The sequence below is a fragment of the Solea senegalensis genome, linkage group LG18, assembly GCF_019176455.1.
Source record: "Solea senegalensis isolate Sse05_10M linkage group LG18, IFAPA_SoseM_1, whole genome shotgun sequence".
In the NCBI taxonomy this organism is placed as follows: domain Eukaryota; kingdom Metazoa; phylum Chordata; class Actinopteri; order Pleuronectiformes; family Soleidae; genus Solea; species Solea senegalensis.
This window is the reverse complement of record NC_058041.1, coordinates 18594997-18621312: the sequence shown is the minus strand read 5'-3', so window position 1 is coordinate 18621312 and position 26316 is coordinate 18594997. Positions and strand designations below refer to the sequence as shown.

At 44.9% G+C, this 26316-nt stretch overlaps 2 protein-coding genes across 2 annotated transcripts in view; both read left to right on the top strand.

Moving 5' to 3' along the window:
• The first annotated feature begins 86 nt into the window (after positions 1-86).
• Positions 87-11695, top strand: nploc4 (NPL4 homolog, ubiquitin recognition factor). Its single transcript, XM_044014476.1, has 17 exons — positions 87-288; positions 1558-1638; positions 3405-3514; positions 4032-4259; positions 4347-4395; positions 4477-4571; positions 4646-4769; positions 4857-5036; positions 5643-5729; positions 5943-6014; positions 6112-6238; positions 8536-8696; positions 8787-8858; positions 8940-9032; positions 9131-9247; positions 9331-9433; positions 9511-11695. Exons 1-17 carry the CDS (start codon positions 274-276, stop codon positions 9666-9668), a joined length of 1872 nt encoding a protein of 623 aa, XP_043870411.1. The 5' UTR covers positions 87-273; the 3' UTR covers positions 9669-11695.
• Positions 11696-15672: 3977 nt separating this feature from the next.
• rnf213b (ring finger protein 213b) overlaps positions 15673-26316 on the top strand; it is a 38940-nt gene continuing 28296 nt past the window's right edge. The window contains 22 exon segments of the mRNA XM_044013643.1: positions 15673-15721; positions 16657-16840; positions 16922-17547; positions 18039-18194; positions 18309-18478; positions 18767-19050; positions 19133-19368; positions 20208-20414; positions 21003-21213; positions 21296-21351; positions 21429-21594; positions 21677-21826; positions 22296-22394; positions 22473-22601; positions 22750-22915; positions 23007-23174; positions 23803-23952; positions 24028-24662; positions 24744-24903; positions 25422-25639; positions 25716-25859; positions 25943-26095. Of these exon segments, the coding sequence (XP_043869578.1) occupies positions 16739-16840; positions 16922-17547; positions 18039-18194; positions 18309-18478; positions 18767-19050; positions 19133-19368; positions 20208-20414; positions 21003-21213; positions 21296-21351; positions 21429-21594; positions 21677-21826; positions 22296-22394; positions 22473-22601; positions 22750-22915; positions 23007-23174; positions 23803-23952; positions 24028-24662; positions 24744-24903; positions 25422-25639; positions 25716-25859; positions 25943-26095 (4386 nt within the window). The 5' untranslated portion in view covers positions 15673-15721; positions 16657-16738.

The following is a 26316-nucleotide window of genomic DNA, read 5'->3' as shown; positions in this document are numbered from 1 at the left end:
TGTGACATGATACTACAGAAGACAAGGCGGAACGTTTGTTTTGTTTTTGTTTTTGTCCACGGCTTGTTTCGCCCGTGCTCGGCTGCAGTGAGGGACCGGCGGTGGTGAATCGGGTCGGTCGGTCACCAATGTCTGCTACACCCGGTGTTTGAGTTGCGGGATGGAAGTTTCGCGAACACACGCACTGTCACTGTAACGCTGCGCGTACTTTCTGTCTGTTCTGTTCGCGAAACGAGACGAAGTCTGTGGGGAGAAGTGACCCCGAGCGACGACATGGCTGATAATATCGTGAGTACAATGACATCCGCTGCTGGACGATGCTAACGCTGTTAGCCGCCGGAGTCCGGAGTGATGAGGCAGCACAATTAGCTCAGCTGCTAACGTTAGCCAGCTATCACTACCACCATAAGATAGACTGTGGGGCCTGTTTCGCTAACCGGCTGATGTTAGCTCTCTACGTAGCGTACATAGTCGCTGGATAATAATAATAATAATAATAATAAAAGAGGAAAGCTAACGGTGTAGCAACACAAACGATAAAAACAGTGTCATTAGCGTGTTTTCAGCTCCCAGAGCAAAAAACAGACACGGAATATGAGGTCTGTGTGTGAAGTGAAAGACATTGTTGACTCGGGCTTTGTGTTGTGTTTTTATTGTCACTAAATGATGTGTAGATATGATATTAAAGCTCGTCGAGCTAATGTTAACACTAGTTTATGCACTGTCATCGTTGTCACAATGTCCTGTCACCACTGTGTGTGTGGTAGGCTGTGAGGACACATCTTCATTTTGTGGGGACATTTCGTGTGGTCCTCAAATGCTCAGGACTTCCTTTCTTTAAAATCCTACGACTACTTTGTTCCTAGCAGCAGAAAATGTCACTTTCCCCAAAAACTGCTGAAATATACATATCAAATGTTAGTAATATTTTTGAGACTTAAACCTTTTAAAAGTCCTGTATGTTTACCCAACATAAAACTACAATAACTTCCATAGAATACATTTCAAGGAGAATATGATTATAATAATTAGATCCTGAGATGAGTCAATAGCAGAAAATGTCACTGCTGCCTTGTTTGGTCACGTGTCACTGAGTTAAGTCTAAATGAAATTTCAAAAAGCCAAATACATATGAAAAATACATTTGAACTTCATGATGGAGGCAGCAGTAGACCAGCAGCTCCTGTGTCCCCGTGAGCTAAAATAACTGATATTCTCTATGGATTTTGGTGTGTGAGAGTGAGTGGTTTACAAACCTCAGTTTCTTGTTGGAAAAATGTATCTCGTAAACTTAAGTTGACATAGATTTCATGACTAAAGTAGCTTAAGTCAGTTTTTCCTCATGACAGTAACGGGACATGTTAGTATTCTCACTGCTCAGCAAACAGACTTTGTTTTTCTTTTTCTGCTCATGTCTTTGGACACACAAATCAGACTTCACAACTCACAACTAACAGTGTGGACACTTGTCTTCCTGAAAAGACCTGATGGATGTGAGAAAAATGTCCTTAATGACACTGAAAATGAGCTGCTGTCTGTGTGTTTGTGTCTCATCAGATCGTCCGGGTTCAGTCCCCAGATGGTATGAGGAAGATTCCTTCAACCAAGAGGGAGACGGCTGCTGCTTTTCTCAAGAAGGTACCGTGTGTGTGTGTGTGTAATAGTCAAGGTCATAGAATATTCTAACAAATATTAGTGAACAGATGAAGCAACATGTGTCATGTAAATACAAGATTATACATTTCCCAGAATTCACTGCAAATCCTCCCTTTCCAGTGACTTCAGCTCTTCTTCATTCATCAAAGCTCATTAAACTTATTCATATAGTGTTGACGGTGTGTTAGAAATGGAAAATAATGTTTAATAATTTATGACTTCCTAAATACTAAAGCGGTGTGTGATTTTTTAGCTTCTTAAATGTAAATATTTTCTGGTTTCTTTGCTCCATATAACAAAGAAATAATTAAAACCAGGTTTGATCAACATTTTATGAACCAAACTCATAAATTCAAAGAGAAAATATTTGGCAGAGACTTCTAAAGACAAATGTCTGCTCATGAAACGAGGAGTAAAGTTTTGAGGTGGAAAATAAAGTTTTTATAGTTTTATTGAAGAAAAATCAACATGTTATTGATTATTTCCTGATCAGTGAGTGGAGGTTGGTTTCATATCTCTGCTCTAAGATTTATTGATTTTTAATCAATTACCACTTTTCAAAAATAATTCAAACCAGTTTCGGTGGTTTTTCAGCTTCTAACAAAGAAATCATGTGGACAAAAACAAGACATTTGAGAACTTCATCATTTCCAGGTTTGACAAACACTGATCAGTATTTTTAGGATATTTTATGAACCAAACAACAATCAAGAAAACAGCTGATAGTCGCAGCCTTACTCAACTAGCCATTCATTTCATAATCAATTCATGTGTTAATGATTTTCTTGATTAATTGAGTTCTTATTTGGTCCAGAAAATGTTGATAAAACCTGGAAATGATGATGTTTTAATAATTTATTTGCTTTATGGAGCAAGTAAACCAGAAAATATTCACATTTAAGAAGCTGAAAAATCTTGTTTTAATGATCAATCAAGTATAAAGTAATTGATTATTGATAGCAGCCCTATTGCAAAGAATTGATTAAATGAAAAATTTGGTTATATTCGTATCTACACTGTGAATATAGAGTAGATTTAGTGTTGCACATGAATCTGGTCTCAACCTCTGCTTTCTTTGGTCCCGGTCATTTATAATTGAACGTTTGTGTGTAGCATCGGTGCAGCACAGTGTCGTATTTCCCTGAGTTTTCCTCGCGTTTGCTCATCGTTCATTCATGAAGCCGTGAAGGCAGCGCCAAAGCAGCTCAGTCAATAAAAAATGAAACGCAGAAGAAATACAAGAGTTTAATTCCTAAAAGTATGATTATAATCCCCACTGTGCTGCACATCATTGAAAATGCACGGATGCTGTGAGTTAAAGCTGCAGATCAATGATGGAAGGAATCATTTTCAGTCTGAACCCATGATGGAGAAAACTACAGATTAATATACACTTTCACACAAATGCCTTGGTTCATAAAATGTAGAAAAATGTCGAACAAACGTCTTGTTTTTGTCCTCAAACACAAAATGATTGAGTTTTTAAATGATTTCTTTGTTTTATGGAGCAAAGAAAGTTCAATAAAGTTATAGTCATTAACAGGTTATAAAACATGTTGTTATTCATGTGGCAGACGATCGTTGTACCTTCTAATCAAACTCCTTTTCCTCCTTTCTCTTTTATGTATTCCTCTCCTTCCTGTTCCTCTAACATCTTTCTTCCTCTCCTCTTCTCCCTCCTCTTCTTTCCTCTTCCTCGCCTTCCCCCCCTCTTTATGTCCTCTTCTTCTTCTTCTTGTTTTCCACAGGTGGCCAAAGAGTTTGGCTTTAACACCAATGGATTCTCTGTTTACCTGAACCGCAACAAAACCGGAGAGATTCTGTCTCAGAACAAAGCTCTGAGTCTGCTGAAGATCAAGTGAGTCCACACACACACACACACACACACACACACACACACACACACACACACACACACTGTTTAGTTCAGGGGTCAGCAGTGAGTCCACACACACACACACACACACACACTGTTTAGGTCAGGGGTCAGCAGTGAGTCCACACACACACACACACACACACACACACACACACACACACACACACACACACACTGTTTAGGTCAGGGGTCAGCAGTGAGTCTGTCCACACTGTCAAAGCTGTAGAAGAAGAAAATGATGTTTCCAGCGCTGCTGTGTTTTGCTGAGTCATCTCACCTGCAGAGTCAATATTGATCCTGTGTCTCTGCAAGAAAAAAACTGCTGAGTCGTTTATTCAAACTTAATTACGTATTACTTGTGTTTTGTCCTCCATTCTACACATGGTTCAGTCAGACTCTTCTGATGTCCAGTTAATGAGGACATCATGTGTCTTTAAACAAAGTAAAGTCACATGGATGTTTTCAGAGCATCAGATCGTCGTTATTCTCTCTGCAGGCACGGTGACATGCTGTATCTGTTCCCGTCTGGAGCGTCCACCTCCTCCTCTGGAGAGGTGATGGACACGGCCCTGCCGCACACCTCCTCCTCGCTACCGTCCGCGTCGTCATCCTCCTCCCTGATGTCCCGCTCCTCCTCCGCCCCGCAGGTCCAGGAGGAGGATGAGATCGACCAGTATCTGACCAAACAGGACGGCAAGATCTACAGGAACAGAGATCCACAGCTGTGAGACAAAGAACAGCGACACGGTTGTTTGTTTTTTTTAAAGAATGGTTTCACGCTTGATTCTCACGCGTGGTCTGGTTCTTACAGGTGTCGTCATGGTGCTCTGGGTAAATGTGTGCACTGTGTTCCATTAGAGGTGAGAACACTCGCTCTGCTCCTCACCTGCTGAAGTCAACGTGACTCTCTGAGGATCTGATCTGCATCGTTTCTCTTTCAGCCTTTTGATGAAGATTATCTGAATCACCTGGACCCACCGGTCAAGCACATGTCATTCCACGCATACCTTCGCAAACTGACTGGCGGGTCTGATAAGTGAGTTTGTTTTTGGACTCAGTTAAAATACACATGTGTGTGTTCTCTGTAACCGGGTTGTTGGTGTCCTGCAGAGGGAAGTTTGCTGCTCTCGAAAACATCAGCTGTAAAATCAAGTCCGGCTGTGACGTTCACCCTCCGTGGCCTGAGGGAATCTGCACCAAGTGTCAGCCCAGCGCCATCATCCTCAACAGACAGGTACGCACGTCACATGTGAGGTAACGTTCAGTGTGATGATGAGAAGAACGCAGCTGAAGCTTCTTCTTTTTCTTCTTCTCCTCTCAGAAATACAGACACGTGGACAACATCATGTTCGAGAACCACACCATTGCCAACAGCTTCCTGGACTTCTGGAGGAAGACGGGCAGTCAGAGGGTGGGGCTGCTGTACGGCAAATACACGGAGCACACGGACATCCCGCTGGGCATCAGAGCCGAGGTGGCCGCCATCTACGAACCTCCACAGGTCAGACTCTTCTTCTCGCCGCTGCGTCTTCATTCTGAGACACATCTGTGACGTCTGTTGCTCAGAGCGCCAACGTTCACTCTGTGGTGATGATACAACACTGGGGTTATATGATGGGATTTATTGAGATATCTCTGAGGTGTCAGGGTGCCCACGGGTCCTTGGAATCCCTGAAAAAAGATTGAAGGCCCTTTTTTAGAAATCACCCTAAATAGACATGGGTCATTGAACTTTGTGCAAGAAAGAAGTGAAGTTGACATTTACCAGTTTGTTACGACGCCAACTACTGTTTCATGCCCTGCATTGCTTCATATACAAAGACTAGCTCCAAACTAACTCATAGTGGTGACTCAGCATTTTTTGAACATACATGTGACAGATTCCTCATATTGGAACCTTCCAAACGAATATGACCTGTGACCCTGTAAACAGTCAGACCTCTTGTATGTCCGTCTTTCTGTCTGTAAACCACCTTTGAGTTTAATAAAGTTGAGGATTTTATCATGAGAAAATAAGTTGATTAATAGGAGATGTACAAATAATCTCTCTCTCTCCTTCATTCTAATATCATGTGTCTGATGTGTATTTTTCACCACTCTGTTACAGACGGCCACTCAGAACAGTCTGGAGCTGCTGGAAGATCCTAAAGCTGCAGCTGTGGATGAAATTGCTGCCAAACTGGGGCTTTGCAAGGTCAGTGTCAGTTTGACTCCGCCCCCTCACTGGCCTCAGACCAGCCCTCCTGTTATTGTATGGAATATTCCACCATTCCATTATTCACTTATTAACAAAAAGTCCATGAAAAGTTACTGTGAAAAGGGTCAAATGTGGGTCAGTTGTTACCACTAGGTGGCAGCAGCAGTATTGTCTTTAGCCCTCACCTGTGTCCTCTCTCCTGGTTCTCAGGTGGGCTGGATCTTCACAGACCTGCTGTCCGAGGACACGAGGATAGGCACCGTCCGCTACACGAGGAACAAGGTGAGGACACGGCAGCTCACTCAGAGGTCGCATTTTCCCCGCGAGTCATGTGATCGTTCCCCTTCATGCGTCACATGTTTGTTCTCACCTGTGTCAGGACTCGCACTACCTGAGCGCAGAGGAGTGCATCATGGCCGGATACTTCCAGAACCAACACTCCAACCCCTGCAGACTTTCCCGAGACGGATTCTTTGGATCCAAGTTTGTGACAGTGGTGGCTTCAGGTGAGGAGGTTCACCACTTTAGATCTGAGTCAGGAGGAGGAGGAGGAGGAGAGGTTCACCACTTTATCTGAGGAGGAGAGGAGGTTCACTACTTTAGATCTGAGTCAGGAGGAGGAGGAGGTCAGGAGGAGGAGGAGGTTCACTACTTTAGATCTGAGTCAGGAGGAGAGGAGGTTCACTACTTTAGATCTGAGTCAGGATGAGGTGAGGAGGTTCACCACTTTAGATCTGAGTCAGGAGGAGGAGGGTTCACCACTTTAGATCTGAGTCAGGAGGAGGAGGAGGAGGTTCACTACTTTAGATCTGAGTCAGGAGGAGGAGAGGAGGTTCACCACTTTAGATATGAGTCAGGAGGAGGTGAGGAGGTTCACCACTTTAAATCTGAGGAGGGAGGTTCATCACTTTAGATCTGAGTCAGGAGGAGGAGGAGGAGATCTGAGGAGGAGGAGAGGAGGTTCACCACTTTAGATCTGAGTCAGGAGGAGGAGGAGGGAGGTCACCACTTTAGATCTGAGTCAGGAGGGAGGAGAGGACCACTTTAGATCTGAGTCAGGAGGAGGAGGAGGTCCACCACTTTAGATCTGAGTCAGGAGGGAGGAGAGGAGGTTCACCACTTTAGATCTGAGTCAGGAGGAGGAGAGGACCACTTTAGATCTGAGTCAGGAGGAGGAGAGGTTCACCACATTAGTCAGGAGGAGGAGGAGAGGAGGTTCACCACTTAGATCTGTTGGGAGGAGGTTCACCACTTTATATCTGAGTAGGAGGAGAGGAGGTTCACCACTTTAGATCTGAGTCAGGAGGAGGAGAGGAGGTTCACCACTTTAGATCTGAGTCAGGAGGAGGAGGAGAGGAGGTTCACTACTTTAGATCTGAGTCAGGAGGAGGAGAGGAGGTTCAGATCTGAGTCAGGAGGAGGAGGTTCACCACTTTTATGAGTCAGGAGGAGGAGGAGGTTCACCACTTTAGATCTGAGTCAGGAGGAGGAGAGGAGGTTCACCACTTTAGATCTGAGTCAGGAGGAGGAGGAGAGGAGGTTCACCACAGATCTGAGTCAGGAGGAGGAGGAGGAGGTTCACCACTTTAGATCTGAGTCAGGGAGGAGGAGAGGAGGGACTCTGAGGGAGGACCACTTTAGGATTCACCACTTTAGATCTGAGTCAGGAGGAGGAGGAGGAGATCTGAGGAGGAGGAGTTCACCACATTAGATCTGAGTGGGAGGAGGTTCACTTTATATCTGAGTAGGAGGAGGAGAGGTTCACCACTTTAGATCTGAGTCAGGAGGAGGAGAGGAGGTTCACCACTTTAGAGTCAGGAGGAGGAGAGGAGGTTCACCACTTTAGATCTGAGTCAGGAAGAGGAGGTTCACTACTTTAGATCTGAGTCAGGAGGAGGAGGAGAGGAGGTTCACCACTTTAGATCTGAGTCAGGAGGAGGAGGAGGTTCACCACTTTAGATCTGAGTCAGGAGGAGAGGAGGTTCACTACTTTAGATCTGAGTCAGGAGGAGGAGAGGAGGTTCACCACTTTAGATCTGAGTCAGGAGGAGGTTCACATGTGAACGTTTGTTATGAAAATATTTATAAAAAAGAATTCTGATATTAAAGTCAGAAATCTAAATAAAAAGAAAGTCAGAATTATTTATTAAAAATGCTGTAAAAGTACAAATTAAAGGTTTAATGATTATTGTTATTAGTGATCACTGCAGTGATCTTTATGCACTGGTAATGATCAATGTCTCATCTTTTACTGTTCTGAAGCTGCTGCTGTTCCCTCCTCACTGCGGCTCACTTAATATTGAATATACATATGCAGTAAATGTGTATATAAAAGTGTATATGTTTGTGTTGAACAGTGCGATAGAAGCCACATGTTCTCTGTGGTTTATTAATGCTCAGCGATGACCTCATCGCTTCACTCTGCACTAATGATGCTCGTGCAGCAGCCAGCGCTGATGTCAGAGTGTTTTACTGTCACACGTGCGAAGACAAACAAGCTGCACATGTGAAGCTTGAGATTCTGAAAATGAAATCATGATGTTTCACCGTCTTTGTCGTGTCTGTTTGTTTGTTGTTATTTTTAACCTTTCTTACACTGACTGTGTCGTGAATGCAGATCCAGAAAAAACAAAGTGACCTAAAAACAAACGTGTTCTGTCGGTTTTTCTCTCGATGCTCCGTCTAAAGCCCTGAACATCACTAACAATGTCTGGAGTTGAATTTTAAAGAGAAACGAGTGCCGAGCGCTTGTTCCTCGTCCAAACGAATGACTCGGCGCTCGTCTGCGTGCTCTCGTGTGCAGGAAGTCCAGACAACCAGGTGCACTTTGAAGGATACCAGGTGTCCAATCAGTGCATGGCGCTGGTGCGAGACGAGTGCCTGCTGCCCTGCAAAGACGCCCCCGAGCTGGGCTACGCCAAAGAGTCCAGCCCGGAGCAGTACGTCCCAGATGTCTTCTACAAGGTCAGAGGTCACGCGTGCAGCCGTCGCTGCTGTGTTGTTGTATCTGAGGAAAAAAGAGTGTGAGAGATTCTCTCTGTCTTCATCCCACAGGACAAAGACAAGTTTGGAAATGACGTCACGTTTCTTGCGCGGCCTCTTCCTGTGGAATATCTCATCATCGACGTGAGAGAAAAGTCTTTCACACACTCGACACATGCGTGTGTTTAAGCAGCGTCTTAATGTTTTGCTTCCTGTCTTTTAAAGATCACCACCACGTTCCCAAAGGATCCTCAGTACACGTTCCGCTCCACTCAGCACTTCCACATCGAGAACCGGGACATTATTGGAGAGACACAAGTACGTGAGAGAGAGAGAGATTTGTACATACGTGGTTCTACAGAAACAAACAAGGATGTGGACGGAGACACGTCTGACGTTTGCGTGTTTTTGTCCAGGACTTCCACAGCTTAGCGACGTACCTGTCCCAGTGCACCTCGTCATCGTTCCTGGACGTGGTGTCGGACTTCCACTTGCTCCTCTTCCTCGTCACCAACGAAGTCATGCCTCTGAGAGTAAGCTCCGCCTCCTCTGCGTCTGCGAGGGCGTTTCTCTCTCAGACCTGGTGTAAAAACATCGTCTGTGGTTGTTTTTGCAGGACAGCATCGGGCTGCTCCTTGAAGCCGTGAGAACTTCCAATGAGGACCTAGCTCAGACCTGGAAGAAGTCTGAGCAGTGGGCCACCATCGAACAGCTGTGCAGTGAGTCTCCGTCCCACATCGTCACTCTGCTGCCCTGAAAACCACTAAAGTTCACTATTCTTCTCTTCCCTCCTCAGGTACAGTGGGCGGGCAGCCGTCCAGCTCGGGCTACGCGGCGATGGGCGGAGACTCGGCTCCGGCGTCTTCCTCGTCCATGTGGTCGTGTCTTCACTGCACCTTCATGAACCAGCCTGGCACTGAGCACTGTGAAATGTGCAGCCTGCCCCGCACTTAAACAACAACAAAGCCCCGCCCTGTTTCCCACAAACCCCGCCCCCCACCTCTCCACAAACCCCACCCACAGCCCTGACATCACCGCTCCTGGACCAGCTGGCTGCCGCTTCTGGATTTGCTCTCATTGGCCTCGTGCTTGTCAAAGCCTCTGGCCCCTCCCACTTGAGCGGTTGCTGTGGCAACAGACAGAAGCAGCTGTTTACATTTAAGTTCATCTTCATTTTTAATCCCTTGTTCCAGCAGCGGCTCACGTTTCGGAAAGCACTTTGGACCGAGGCCCTTTTCCGTCACTTACCCCGCCCCCTGGGATAACCCCGCCCCCCCACCACCATAACAAAATCCTGATGTGATGTCTCAGGAAAGGGCCAGATGTTCTCTGGCGTCAGGGCCCCGCCCACTCTCACCACGTCTTCTGGAAAGTTTTGCTGTGTTTAGAAACGTTTTATTTAATTCTTTTTTTTTTTTGTCCAATTTTTTTTAATAAAAAGACAAAAAAAATCGGATAGTTGCGATAACTTAAAAATTCGGAATCTTTGGCGTGGAACTCAGCTTTTTCTAGAACCTTCGTACAATCATCGGTCAAATCTCAAGAGTTATTCCGAGTTTATCTTCAGTGTAAAATAACGTAAACAATTTAAAAACGTGCAGGTTTCCAAATTCACGTTTCACAACTTTTTTTGTGGTTTGAACTTGAACATACGCAACATGTAGCTAATTTAAAATCAGCTGTCCCCGATAAAACGGCCCGGACTTCGCCGTTGCCACAGCTAATGATCTGTGCGGTTTTCCTCTCGTCACACGTCGTCGTCTCGTCATTGTTTTCTCATTTTTTGATAAGCTTCACTCAACGTGAGAGCCAAACAAAAAATACGTAAAAGCTATAATCTGTTAACGAATTTCTCCACACATCGACATCTGTGAACCGCGTGGATTTAGAGGGAAGGCGACATTTATACATCACCACGATTCGCAAAGCATGGAAACACTGTAATTTCGGACCAAGTTCCTCAAAGGTTTACGCTATTTGTTTTGTTTACACATTAATTTTGGTGAAATGACCCTTTAACAAATCGCAGTCCGCCGTGATAGCATCTGGTTAAAATAGTTTTTTATTCACTTCCATTTCCTCCGCGTTAAATTTTCGCGAATTAAACTTTACCAAATAATTTGCGTGTCGTTGAACGCGTCCCACGTCCTCCAGAATTCATTTCCGTTTTTGTGTGAATTCACGCTGCCGATGCAAATCTGGCGTCTGTGTTTTCTACATAAAATTAAAGTGCTACAACAAATTAACGACTAATTTCACAAATTTACATCCCGTTTTGATCTAACGCCGCCGATGTTTGTTGTCGAGTTTATCTTTAAAAACTCCATCATACGTCTGTTTATGTGATTTTCTTTTTCTTTTCTTTTTGAAAAATGGAGTCACTGAAAATACGTTGACGTAAACCGGCCTCGTTGTTGTCATGGAAACGAGCCTCTCAGGTTTCCTCTGCGTTAGTACTTAAGAACGACTTTTTCTCGCAAATTAAATGAATCGATTTCCACGTTAAAATAAAAATGGTACAACAAGTTAACGGCACATTTCACAAATTTCCATCACGTTTTGATTTACGTCACCGATGTTTGTCAAGGAAATGAGCGAAGGAGCCTCTCGGTTCGTCATGAGTCGCGATCTGCAGGTTTAACGATATTTATGAGACGTTTAAAGTTGATGAAGTGACAAGATTTTAGTCGTAGTTTCATTTTGAAAAATGTTTGGATTTCTTTTTTTTTCTTTGATGGTGTTGTTCTTCTAGCCCCTCCCCCTTCCTGTGTGTGTGAATCACTTGAGCGGCTCCTCTGACGTCATGGTAACGACTGAACAGCGCTGACTGTTTCCTGTGTGTTTTTTTTCTTTTGTACTTGTTCTGCTCGTCGCGGCTGAGTTAACGACGGACGCCGTCGTCTGCTCTTCATCTGGATTTCAAACAAAATTATAGAGAGAAAAAAAATCAAAAAAATGAATAAAAAATAAACAAAAAAATGGTTTTTGCACATCATGTCATTGGTTCTTGTTTGAATTCACATGCCGTCACAATTTGACAGCGTTAAGTTACGATGTTGTAAAAACACATTTTATTCCTCTTAATGAAAGACTCGGTGTATAAACAATGATTTCAGTCTACGATGTCTTTGAGAACATATTTCATGTCTTTATCTCACTGTTACACAGACTTTCCAACAGGAAACTGATGTTTGCAAACTACTCACTCTCCCACACCAAACTTCATAGAGAAAATTAGTGATTTTAACATCACAGCACACAGGAGTTGTTGATGCTCTGCTTCCTCAATCACTGAGTTCAAATGTCTTGTTTTATCACTTTGGCTTTTAAAATCCTTCATTTAGACTTAACTTAGTGACACAAAGTGACCACAAGGGGCAGCAGGTCCTGAGCTAAAATCACTGGTTTTCTCTATGGGGTTTGGTGTGTTGCTTTGATGGACTTCTCTCAGCATGATCAATCATATCAAAGTCGAAAAAGCTTTTATAAGTTGATGATGCTAAATTGCTTTTTTTTGCTAACTCTTTCCCCCCAATGCTGTTGCCGTGGCAGCAGGGTGAATTTCAGTGTAAATTGAGAATCCAAAGCTGCTCCTGAAAAACTGCGTATAAGTGCAACATTTAGAGGAGTGAGTGAAGAATACAAAAAAAAGACACGATGCGTGAAATGACCGTAAACAGCTGTTTTTTTCCCCACAGTCTGAACCTAACACAACTTCTCTACCTGTCGTTGAACACGTGTGCTGCTGTGGTCAGACAGGTGGAGTCCAGATGAAGAGCAGGAATGTGAAACATCAAACAGCCTCAAACTCCCAGAGGACTGAGGTCGAGGTGCCCTGTCCAAACCCACGCTCCTTTAGAGGCATAATTCAGCCTTTTTTTGTGTGTGCTTGTATGAGGTACTGACACACACACACACACACTGGTGACGCCCCCTGCTGCTGAGAAACAGGCAAAACAAATCAAACTCACTTTCTAAAATCTACGTCATTTTAAGTCTATGGTGTTGTAAGAACGTGTTCACATCTTTATCTCACTGTGAGACAGACTTCTCCAACAGGAAACTGAAGTCTGTAAACCTCTCACTCTCCCACACCAAACCTCATAGAGAAAATCAATGATTTTAACATCACAGCACACAGGAGTTGTTAATCCACTGCTGCCTCCATCACTAACTTGATTTGTGTGATTCTGTCTATTCGGCGTTTAAAATCCTTTGTTCAGATTAACCTCAGTGACACAAAGTGACCACATGAGGCAGCAGTAGACCAGCAGCTCCTGTGTCCCCACGAGCTAAAATCACTGATTTTCTCTATGGGGTTTGGTGTGGGAGAGTGAGCGGTTTACAAACTTCAGTTGCCTGTTGGAAATGTCATTAAAGTTTATGTTATAACATCATTGAAAAACCAAAACATTGTGTGTGAAGCTAATGTGGGTGTGTCCCACTGAGGACCCGCCCTCGTCTGATAAAAACCTCTGCTCTCAAACTCAACTTCACTCTCGTCTGTTTCTCTCTCTCAGCTGGTTGTTGTTTTATTTCAGCTGTGACCTTTTGTTGTTGTTGTTGTTGTTTGATCAGTGAACGATGAAACCTGCAGCACTTCTCTTCTTCTTGTCTGCTTTGATTCTGTCTGTGGCTCCGAAACCGAAAATAATCCACAGACCTGAGTGGGATTTAAGGAACGAGGGTAAGCAGCAGCAGCAGCACACACACACACACACACTCACACACACTCATACACTCACACACACTCACACACTCACTCTTGTCACTGATTACATTTTTTCTAATATTAAGAGGAATCACATATTTTGCAGCGTTTTGCTTTGCGCCACATGTGGTCCACGAGCCACCGTTTGAACTCCCACCCTGGATGTACGAACGTCTCAGTCTGCATGTTTTTTTCTTTAACGTGTCCATCTGTCCGTCTCCTGTGTGTCTTCTGGGTCTCTCTGTGTTCTGCAGCGGACAAAGTGACCAGCAGGGGGTGCTCTAACCTCACCCTGGTCCTGGACAACTGGAAGTTCGCCATCATGACGCAGGTCAAAGATCTTCTGCTGCACGACCACAACACCGTGCTGCCAGACTACGCAAGGTGACGGCGATCTGTACGATTCTTAAGTTCAGAAAAATTTAAATTCTGGACTTAAAGAGATGATTGAAAATTGTCTCTAACGATACAAAATAACTTTCTTGATCCAAAATTTTATGAGCTGTAATGTTGGAATTTTTTTTTACTTTAGCTAAAACATTTTCCAAATGTCACTAGCGTTATAAAAATTAAAAAAATTATCAAAAGGTTTAAAATGTTGTTCAAAAATGTTAGTTATGTTTAAAAAAAGTTCTTTTAATGTTTTTACATTAAAAAAATCAAGTTTTGTAATGTTACGAAAATGTAATGCCACAAAATTCACAACTTTTTAAAAAAACAAAACACTGAGTGAAAAAAAACAATTATCTTGACAAAATAATTGTACATCATTGCTATTGCGATTACTGTCCAAACTCATGTGACAAAAAACAAAAATTCTGTACCAAAATAAACGTTTGCCACTAACGATACAAAATAAGTTTCTTGATAAAAATTTTTTTCCAAAATGTAACGTTGTAAAAAATGTTTTAAGTTTAGCTAAAATATTTTCTAAATTTACAATATAAAAAAAAAATGTCACTAGTGTTATAAAAATTCATATTTTTTAAAAAAGGTTAAAAAAAATGTATGTTTCAAAATATTTTTTTACTTTGTTTAAAAAAAAAGTTATTTTCCTGTTTTTACATTAAAAAAACACGTTAAAAAAGTATAATGCTACGATAATTTTCTGGATTTATTTTAATTGTCTTTGTATACATTTTTTTATTTTCTCTGTAAAAAAAAAAATCTTAAATGATGTAATGACATAAAATTTTATACAAATGTTTATTGTCCTTATATTAAAAAAATCTAATTTCGTAAAAGAAAAACTTTTTCGGTATTAGCATCACGTAGCATGACGACGTGAAATAATGTCCCTGTGCCTCTTTACATTGTCACATAGTAAGAAGTTTTGTTAAATGTTCCGTGTTTTTTGGTTTGTTTGTGTTTTTAGGATCCAGCATCTGTCCGACGCCCTCGCAGATCTCTACAGGGAGTTTAACGCCATGAAGGAGCGTCTGGTCGCGCTCACCTCTAAGTTTGATGGCGTGGAGGCCTTCGTGGACGACGCTCGGTTAGCACGTCCACTCCGGCCAGCGGGGGCACTGCTGAGCGAGGCGGATGCCAGAGGTCGACCTCAGGCAAGAAGAAGAAGCAGAGTCGTTATTCGCAAAATCACTAAACCTGCGGCGTGACATGAGACAATGAGAGTGGGACGTAACGTGAACTTGTATGATCTGCAATAACATGTTTGCTTTTCTTCTTCACATTAAAATCCCTTTGTACCTTTATTATAAAAGTGCTCAACAGTGTTTTCCTGCCACCACAAGATGGCGCCCACACTTATCACCAGCCCACCACAGACCGCTCACGCTCCCACACCAAACCCCATCGAGACAATCAGTTTACAAACAAACAAGGTTCATTTTAAACAGTGAAACGTTTAAATATCGTTACATTTTTAATAAAACATAAAAAGACTATGAGCAGGTAAGTGATGAGTTTTATTAGATTTAACGCACTTCCTGGATGGACACGCCCACACCCTTGTTTCTTGTTTATTGAAACTCAAAGAGAAACGAAACTAAAACTGAACTCTGTAATTTAGGGACCGTTAATAAATGTCTCACTCCGTGAAACCGGAAAAAAACATTGAAATCCACATTAATTTATCTGAAAATATGTTTTTTTTAATATGACTGAAATGTAATTACAGTGTAATTACATTTCAGTCATAAGTTATTAGTTAGTAGTTATGGTGCGTGTGTGTTCATGTTTTCAGCAGGGCGTGAACTGTACAACGGTCCCTGAACGTCTCACAGCTCAGCTGGTTTTATAAAAACACTGCAGTTGATTCTGCTCCATTTTCCTGAAGGTGAGTGAACCGAAGCGAACTTCACATTTATCACGTTTATCACATAAACGTTTCTATCAGTGGAAAAAAAAAACCTCTAGCGTCTAAAATATCATTATTAGTTGTTGTATTATTAATAAAGTAAAAACAGCTTTTATACTCGTGTCCACTTGCTGGTCACTTTATTAAGTACAGGTCGGTTTAAAGGTCTGCTGTGTGTGTGTGTGTTCAGATGTGATTTAACTCGTGTGTAAAATGTGATTCTCTAACGTTTCCAGAAGTTAAAAAATATCTTTATTTTCTTACAATCACGTGACTCAGTCAACTTTATTATGAACAACAAATATAAAATGTTACCAAAAAAAAAGCTGGTCAACCCTGAACTAAGTCACGGAAAACACAGAAGAACAAAGCAAAGGCTCTGTGCCAGCATTCACCTCTGACCTCTGACCTCTGGCATCAACAACACTCAGATGTTTGTGATTGTCGTCTGTGAGTTGAGCCCCTGCTGGACGCACCCGCAGCCACAACAGGAAACCACACCAAACCCCACAGAGAAAATCAGTGATTTTAACGTCACAGCACACAGGAGTTGATGATCCACTGCTGCCGCCATCACTAAGTTCAAATGTCTTATTTTGTCAATTCGGCTTTTGAAATATTTCATTTAGATTGACCTCAGTGACACAAAGTGACCACACGAGGCAGCAGAGGACCAGCAGCTCCTGTGTCCCTGCAGCTAAAATCACTGATTTTCTCTCTGGACTTTGGTGTGGGAAAGTGAGTGGTTTACAAACTTCAATTTCCTGTTGGAAAAGTCTGTCTGACAGTGAGATAAAGACGTGAACGTGTGACGTAGATGTCGTAGATTTTATTCGATGTTAAGTGGCCAAACTCTGCTAAGTTCTTCCCTCGTGCTAAAAGCTCAGTCGTCTGGTTTATTTTTCTGATTGCAGCGACAGCCTCGGGGTGAATGAGCATCAAGAAAGAAAAAGCAGTTCATGTAAATACAAACCAGGGAGAACAGAATCTCTACAGATGGAGGACGGAGAGAAGAACCTCCACCGTCCTCCTGGATCCCAGAGGGAAACCAAGGAGACGGAGGGTTCTGCAACCAAAAAACCTCGCAAAAGAAACAAGGTAGATACTTCAAGTTTCCAACTTTTTAAGCGTGTGTTCTGGTCTTCAGTTTGAGACGAATGTGACTGTGTGTGTTTTCAGAATCAAAGACAAGGCGGGAGAGTTCAAAACAAAGAGAAGACTAAGACATCCAAGAGAAAGCAAAGAAGATGGAAGAAGTCCCCGGAAGTCGAAGCAGGTGCAGAAGAACTGGACACAGGCGAGGCGGCGACAAGCAGCATCAGTGACCACGGTGTGGCAGCTGATGGCGACGAGCAAACAGGACGAGGAGACGGACGTCGCAAAGACATCAGGACGGTTCAAGCTCAGACCCAGACGCGGAAACTCTCCAGCACGAACAGAGCCACGCAAACGCCGCTCGTCTTCCAGGGAAACAAGGAAACACAGACCGATTTCCCAGAGCCAAAGAGCAACGACGCCAACGAGGAGACAAGCGGCCTGGAACGAGACAAACGCACGTGTGGAGCTGCACCGCAGGACGTTCACACTCGAGAAGATCCAGAAGCAGCAGAGTCGAATGTGCCAGAGAACAAACATGAAGAGGAGGAGGGGGTTCGGCCTCCAGGAGCCACCTCGGCTGACCTGAAGGAGCCTCAAAGTGCCAGACCAGCGTCTTACGCCAGTGCTGTGTCTGCGGGTGGGAGGAGCCTCAAACAGTTGAATGTGGCAGCCAATGAAACGACCACAAAGTCGTCCCAGAGTGAAGGGTGAGTCACTACTCGGGGTCTGTCCACTGATCTGAGTCCACACAAACCGGATCAGATCCCGATTACACTTGTGTCTGGTCCTGCATACACAATTTTGGCCCAATGTACTCGTCAGAGACTGGGATTTCTTGAAAATGAAAAGTAATATTTGTGACGTCATCAGTGGATGGAGCTTTACCAAAAGGGAATGAGAATATACAATCACCCTCAAAAATGACGTCCATTTTCATTACAACAACAACACTTGTTTTCAAAACTTAGAAATAATTCTGTAATCTGGAACTTCATAGGAGGTTCAAGTGTCTGATCCTGCGTACACGTACCAAATTCTGTTCAAATCCGATGAGTTTTAATTCATTTTTTTGGGTGGTTTTTGTCGGTTCTACTCGTAAGAGATTGGGATTTCTTGTCAACAGTGGGTAACACATGCTAACAGAAGGACAAAGAGGTCGGACCTCTGATCGCAGATGTGTATCTTCTCTTCTTCACAGTGGTCAAACCTCAGGGACATTGTCGCCTCGAGCTCCCGGCTTCACCTTTCACGTCCACGCCGTGCTTGACAGGAAGTTCCGATTCAACCAAGAACACGACGCGTTTCTTCTGCTTCTGGAGTTAACGAGTATCCCGCTCACACTGACACATTTTGTGTAAGTTTTCACGACACGTTCATGTCCAGATCTTATTCAGTGGTTCACGTTAGAAACTGTAATCTTCAGGCTGCAGTTTGATTTTCAGCCTCACTGTCTGTGTTTTGTGTTCAGTGGAGTGAGACCGGAAGGATACCTGATCGAAGCACATTTCACTGTTGAAGAGAAGAACCTGCCCAGAGGAGAATGGCTGCGATACACGTACTGTGTAATACAACGACATAAAGACATACGAGAAGCTGCCATGAGGAACATTTTCATTCCTATCGACTCCAACATTAAAGGTGAGAGGAGAAAAAATCTAGAGATTAGAGTCAGAATTCTGAGACTAAAGTAAGAATTAAGTCTCAGAGTTCTAATTTATATTTAAGTCAGAATTTTGTGATTCACAACAAAACATCATTGTTTTAATTCACTGATGGACCAAGAGAGGGCCTTCAAAGTGGATCTAGACTGAGCTGTACTCAGAGGGCCCTCTGCTGGACCATGCAGTAATTACTTCAGATGGTCTGATGCACGGTTTTTAAGCTTGTGATTCTTTTGTTTGGACTGATCGCCTGCGTTTCTTCTAGAGTTGCACCTCTACGAAGGCCTCATCAGTCGTCAGGAGGGACAGAGTTTCTGGCAGTCAGGTCTTAACATGTTAAACTGGAGGAAACCCAAAGGTGAAGAGATATCAGAGGCCTGGCAGGCGGCAGCAAGAACTCTACTTAGCAGAATCTTCCAGAAATGGTCTCCATCAGAGCGACAGAGCACCGACACCCTGTGTGAGAACCTGATGCATTTTACGATGGGTCTCGGCTCTGCGCATGTAAACGTGGTGTACATGGACCATTCACATCCTGCTCAGATCAAGGTTTGTGCAGAAGGAACCAAAACATTCATGACACACGACCTCCGAAATTTTATCAATAACCAAACTCTTTCTGTGTCTCCAGACGTCAGAGCTGATTTCAGAGAATCTGGTTCAGATCTTAAAAGGAGAGCTGTTGGAGAAGGTTCCAGGAAGCTGCAGGAGCACCAGTTCTCTCACTCTGGGCCTCTCTGTTTTCATCGTTACCAGAAAGTGCAACATTGACCTCGGAGTCAAAGGCTGGGCTGAGCTGTGCTTCCTGGTTTCCTCTGAGACGGGAACCTTAGACGGGTCGCTCGGTTCTTTCCAGAGTCCACAGCAGTAAGTTTAGAAAAGTTTGTCCGCTGCAGAACTCCTGCCGTGTTTCCATTGTGGTATGGTCTGGAACGGTAAAGTCCTGGGTCAAGGTTGTGTTTTGACTGAGAACATATCCTTTACTTGGACGGCGGGGTGTGGGCGGTGCCTGATGGTCAACACCTAGCAGCTTTTTTCCCTGCTTGGGTTTTGGCCGTTTGTAGAGTCATGTTTCCACCGAGTTGAAGGGTACGGTTCCGTTTGGTTCAGTATGGAACGAGGCCCAACTGTTCCATTCTTTGGCACCCTTCGGTACGTCACGCTAAGCATCTCGCTGACGGGGCCATCGGACACAGACCACGCCCCGCCCACCGAGTAAAGGAACAGTTCTCAGTCGAAACACAAGCCTGACTCAGGGCTTTACCATTCCAAATCATACTGTACTGTACCAAACTGAAACGTACCACGATGGAAACCCAGCATCTGGTACACTAGGGGAAGACTGCCAAAGAATGGGACGGTTGGTGCTGGTTGTTTTGATCCCATTGCTCATGGAAACGCAACAAAAACATGTGCCGTTCCACTCGGTGGAAACACGGCTAAACCACAAACCCTGCCTCCCCCAAGTGGTGCAGTCTGGTATGTCATGCAGTTTCAAACGTTTTCAAATGTTGAGGAGGGATTCGAAGAATTGATTCATACCCTTCCAGGTTTTGGTAGCCTTCTGTTGTGGCAGAAAAATGGCACGTAGTGGTGGTGCGACGTGAACCATGTCACCCCGTGTATCTACATACTATGTCCATCTAACTTGATCGAATCCATATTTATTCGGTGTGACGTTGTGTAACTCTCTGTTTCCTCGTCAGCACCGTGCTGGGTCTGATAAACCACTGTGCTCAGAAAGTGGTGTCGGAGATCATCCTCCTCATTCCCCTGCTGCTCAGACTCCGGCAGCCAGGAGGCGGAGCAACACAAGTGGGTCCAGCTGTCGAAGAGGAGAACTGGTCGGGCCTCGAGGGCATCGGTTTCACCAGGTTCAGAGAGTGTTTACAGTTCTCCCTCGACAAACGAAGGTGAGTCTTTTAAAGTGTGGCTACATAAGGTGCTAACATGCGTAAAAACATGGCTGCCATTAGAGACGCAAAAAAAACACAGATTTTAGACGCTTAACGAAAGACTCACGTGATAAAATCTGCTCCACCAAAGCTCACAGAGAAAATCAGTGATTTTAGCTGCGGGGACACAGGAGCTGCTGGTTCTCTGCTGCCTCGTGTGGTCACTTTGTGTCACTGAATTAAGTCTGAATGAAATATTTCCAAAGCAGAATTGATTAAAATCAGACATTAGAACTTAGTGATGGAGGCAGCAGTGGATCAACAACTCCTGTGTGTGTGTGTGTGTGTGATGTTAAAATCACTGATTTTCTCTATGGGGTTTGGTGTGGGAGAGTGAGTGGTTTACAAACTTCAGTTTCCTGTTCGAAAAGTCTGCGTAACAGTGAGATAAAGCCGTGAACATGTGAAGTAGACATCGTAGACTTAAACTGACAGAGATATTTATGAGATGAGTCATTTATTAAAATGCCTAATATCCGTGAAAAATCCTCTCACGTTTCACAAACGTTCATCCATGTCCAGAGAAGTGACTCTGTTTCTCCGCAGGAGGACGATGGATTTGATCCAGTCCAGCTTATCATCAGCTGAAGCGACGCCTCTGCTCCGGCTGAGCTGGATTTCCTTGATCGCCTTCGAGGATCTTCCTGAATTCTCGCAGCTGACAGGGATCGAGTTAGAACATGTGATCCAGAGTCTGCTGTACAGACTCCGCTGTGGTGAACACAGGGACAACAACCGAGCACAGGAGACTGTGAAGGTGGAAAAAACCCACGTGATATTCCAGATAACCGAGTCTCCTCTTCACAGTGATGATAATACTGTTGTGTTTCTTCATGCAGCTTGTTCAGAAGGCCTTGACTCACGTCCTGCTGAGGGTCGATGAGGAGAAGGACAGGTAAGGACACGTGGAAGGATCTTCTGCCTCCTCTCAAGCTCCGTGTCTCCTGCACTTTTTCCTCTTGTCGTCTGCAGGATGATGGAGTGTGGAAACGTTAGCCCAGCGTTGATGAGCAGCATCGGCGTGATGAGGAGCACCTGCAGGCTGGCGCGACTCGTGCCGTGGTACGAGGCGGCCGTCACATCCTTCAAGCTCGTGTTGAGACTGGCAGAGGTTCAGGACGCAGCGCTGAATAAAGAGGTGAAGATCTGGTCCTCACATACTTCAACTGACTCACAGTTTCAGCTGAATTTGTTGTTGTTGGGTTTTTTTTGTCTCTCAGCCACAGAATGAGAAGTTTGAGACCTTAAAGGAGGAACTCCTGGAGAAGCTTCACTCTGTGCAGCAGCAAATCTGCCAGTGGAGAGATGAACTTCTGCAAAAACCCACAATGACGCCATCAAAATCCCTCACCTACCCGAGGGAGATCGAGGTACAGAGATGATTAGTTTAGTCTTATTACTCCATTAGATTTGATGTATTGGTCGGGTTGTTGTGAAAGTAAGACATGGAGCCAGCTCAGTCTCCACGTTCATGTCTTTATTTCACCTGTAAACCACTCACTCTCCCACACCAAAGCTCATAGAGAAAACCAGTGATTTTAACATCACACACACAGGAGTTGTTAATCCACTGCTGCCTCCATCATGAAGTTCAAATGTCTGATTTTGTCACTTCGGCATTAAAAATCTTAAATTTGAATTTACTTTATTGACACAAAGTGACCACACGAGGCAGCAGAGGACCAGCAGCTCCTGTGTCCCTGCGAGCTAAAATCTCTATGAGCTTCGGTGTGGGAGAGTTAGTGGTTTACAAACTTACTTATTAAACCAGTTTTTGGTTTGTTTACATCATTTGTGGAGATTGCGTTTGTTTCTCTGACGTCAGTGTTGAATTCTCAGATGTGGGACTCGCTGTTCAGAGTGGAGTGCTCTGTCGAGGGCGTTTCATCGCGGTGGACGGCGAGCCTGAAGAACGACCTCAGGAAGAGGTTCTCCACGGTCAGTGTGTGTGTGCGTGTGTGTGCGTGTGTGTGCGTGTGTGTGTGCTGACAGGTGCGTCTCTGCGTGTCTCCACAGGCTGCTGAGGAAGATCAGGTCCTGCTGCTGTGCCTGGACTCGAGCTCGTCGCGTGTCAGGAGAAGCCACACGGCTCTGCAGACGTGTTTGGACGAACTGTGTCGCTCTGCGGTCCGGACAGTCTGTCAGGTACACTCACTAACTCTGGCTGAGCGCACACAGAGGTGTCAGGAACATGTCTGATCAAGTTCCAAGTGTGTCTGTGGAGCCAGGGTTCTGTCGGTCCAGGTCTTGATGACGTGTATGTGTGTGTGTGTGTGTGTGTGTGCGCGTGCAGCGAGGACAGGCTGGAGACCTGCTGCGAAGTCTCTCCTCTCGAGTGAAAGACCTCCCCTCTGTTATTGTGTCTGCGTTTGTCATGGAATCTGTGGTGCAGTCCACCGTCGACCCGGTGGCTCAGTTGCTCCACCCACAGTCAGCCATCAACTTCCTGCTCTCAGACGGTAGATCGAAGTTTATTTCATTTACACCATTTTCAGTCTGAAGTTACCATAAGGTTTCTAAAATGGCCGCCGTGTCATGGTCTTGGTGCAGGTGACTGGGCGTCGATCCCTGTGGATGAGGCGGCAGCGCACGTCGTCCACAGCTGTGTGGATGCCGTGGCGTCTCTGGTGGACTCTCTGCTACAAGGACATGTCCCTCTGGGACACCTGACGGCCTGCCTGAAACACAAAGAGCAGTTTAAGAGACTTTACCTGCAGTGTAAGCTTCAACCTTCCATCATCTCTGTTTTCAAAGAATCCTGTAGTTTCTCTGAGGTATGAGAGGGTGATGAGAACCTGGCAGGAGAAACGCACACAACCTGACAAACTTAGCTAAAAAGCTACATTTAGCGACTCACCAAAAGACTACGATATCATAACAACACGTTCACGTCTTTATCTCACTGTGAGACAGACTTTTCCAACAGGAAACTGAAGTTTGTGAACCACTCACTCTCCCACACCAAAGAGAAAATCAGTGATTTTAGCTGGAGCTGCTGGTCTGCTGCTGCCTCGTGTGGTCACTTTGTGTCACTGAGGTCAATCTGAACCAAGGTATTTTAATGCCAAAGTGACAAAATCAGACATTTGAACTTAGTGATGGAGGCAGTGGATCAACAACTCCTGTGTGTGTGTGACGTTAAAATCACTGATTTTCTCTATGAGGTTTGGTGTGGGAGAGTGAGTGGTTTACAATCATCTGTCTAACAGTGAGATAAAGACGTGGACGTGTCACATAGATTTTATGAACTGAGTCTGTAGAAATTAGATGAAGCAAATTAAACATGTGGAACATAGGAAACAAACATTACTAATAACTGAACTTTATCTCTGTGTGTGTTTGACAGACCGGAGAAACAGCAAACCTGAAAACGTTCCTGCTGACGTGGACTTGGTTTTGGCTCAAAGAGAAAAGGATTTCAAGGCTTTCGAGCAGCGGAGGCAGCAGATGGACTCTCTAATGAAGATGATGGCCAAAGTGACAGGAAGCATCACAGGTGAGTTCAGTCCAGTCTCCTCCCCAGCGTTTCTTAGGTTGTGTGTGTTGGTTTTCATGTTGTCGTCATCCTCAGTTCCTGAGATGCGGGCTCTTGAGGACCAGCACGGAGCAGATCTCCAGAGAATCCGTCTGAACCAACTGGTGCTGCTTCAGTCCATCGGTGCTGAAGCACCACTGAAGACCGCCCCTCCTCCTCAGGTCCTCTGGTACAGAACCAGTCTGAATGTGTTGAAAATGGCCACTGAGATGCAGAAGCTGCGTCACAGCAGCCTGGTCCTCTGCTGGTGGGTCAAAGGAGCCGCGGCGCTGGCGTCAGTGAGGCAGTCGGGCAATTCGGCGCCAGTCCCCGTCACCCTGATGCAGGTCTGCGAAAACATCTGGAACCCGCTGCAGATGGACTTCCTCCAGCTCGGTGTCCGAATAGCAAACGGAGACGTCGCCTTCGAGCAGCTGGACCAGGTTTTGGCAGAGTGTGGCGAGCAGGGCGACGGAGCGCTGGTGAAAAAAGAGCTGAGCCTCATGTCCCAGCTGCTCTCTGCAGCGGGACGACTCAAACCAGACGAGAACTGGGAGCAGCCGAGACTCGGTCAGATCCTGGAGTATCTGCGTCTCCAGCAGGCAGCAGCTGCAGCCTCAGCCATCCTGGACATCGCTGACACAATGAAGCTTTCAGGGAACTTCTCTGAAATCCAGTCCCTCCGCCAGCTGGTAAAACACTTCCGTCATGTCCTTCTACGATATTGATTCACACAGCATACCTCACCTTTTCTTTGTCCTTGTCTGAAACAGGAAGACGCCACGTTTAAGCGCAGACGTCTGGGATCTCTCAGTGACGACCTGTTCCGTGCCAAACGGCAGCTGTCGTCCGTCACACGGCAGCACACCGTCTGTCTGCAGGAGTTTCTGTGCAGTCAGATGCTGGTCAACTGGGTCAAAGCAAACCTTAAAAGTAAAAACCATCAAAACACACATTAAAGGGACAGTTCTGGATATTTGAAGTGGGATTGTATGTTTATTATTCAGCTGTACATGGACAGGTGAAAACATGGCTGCCAGTGAACTCGTCTGACGACTGTGAACTCTTAAGAACATGTTCACTGCTCTGTGTCACTGAAAGACGGCGTTTTTACGTTTGTAAACCACTCACTCTCCCACACCAAACCTCATAGAGAAACTCAGTGATTTTAACATATCACACACAGGAGTTGTTGATCCACTGCTGCCTCCATCACTAAGTTCAAATGTCTGATGTTCTCACTTCGGCATTAAAATACCATGATTCAGATTGACCTCAGTGACACGCAGCTTAAATCACTGATTTTCTCTATGGGGTTTGGTGTGGGAGAGTGATGTAAAAGTCTGTCTCACGGTGAGATACAGACATGTGACATAAAAAAAAACTTTAACTTACCAATGCTGAAACGTAAATAGTAAAAAAGATGCTTGTGTGACCCTCGTGTGAAACAGACCGCAGCGATGTGAAGGTTTACGTCGAGTTGGCTTCCATCTCTGCCGGAGAGAACGACACGGAGATCGATCAGGTGGCCTATTTCCATGACGCAGTGATGGGCTACGCTCCGCTGCTCTACTCCCTCTCCCCTCACGCCGGACTCGAGGAGTTCATGAAGCGTGCCGGTCAGGTGTGGGACGCCCAGAGCCGAGACGAGAAGCTGCCGGACAAACTGGTATTAAAACCATTTTCCATGAACTGATGGCAGCACAGGAAGCTCGCCCTGTTGTGATAACGCTGATGCTTTTCAGAGAGAGTCGACCCGTCTACTGAGCTGGCTCAAAGCCTTGAAGGAGACTCACGGCTCTGTGGAGCAGTCCTCACTCTCCCTGGCGTCGTCCATCAACACCCACGGGGTTTATCACATCGGTTGGTCTGATGAGAACTCAGAGCGGGTACGTGGTCCGTCACACTCAACAGATGGTGGGTTAATCTGAGCCATGATCAATGTTCCTCTGATTTCTGCTGGTTTTTGCAGAGATGTCTTCAGAACATGGTGCAGGTCACGGTAACGAGAGGCTCAGAGGAGAAGAGCTACAAGCTGGATGAGCTGCTGGAGCTGCAGAACAAACTCATGCTCATGTCGTCCAAAGGAGAGCACGGCAGGGAACAAGTCAACAGGTTTACAGAGGTGAGAGGCCTTGACGCCACCTTGTGTTCAAACAACAGCAACTGCAGAGGAGGATAAACCAAATCATCCATTCATCCAGACGAAGAAAAGTCTGAGCCAAACAAAAATCTGTGCTTTGTTTAACAAGCAAGCTATCATCAAGCTAGCTAACAGTGAGCCAACCAGCAAACTATCATTAAAATAGTAAGCTAGCATGATGTTTACAAGTTATCATGACAGGT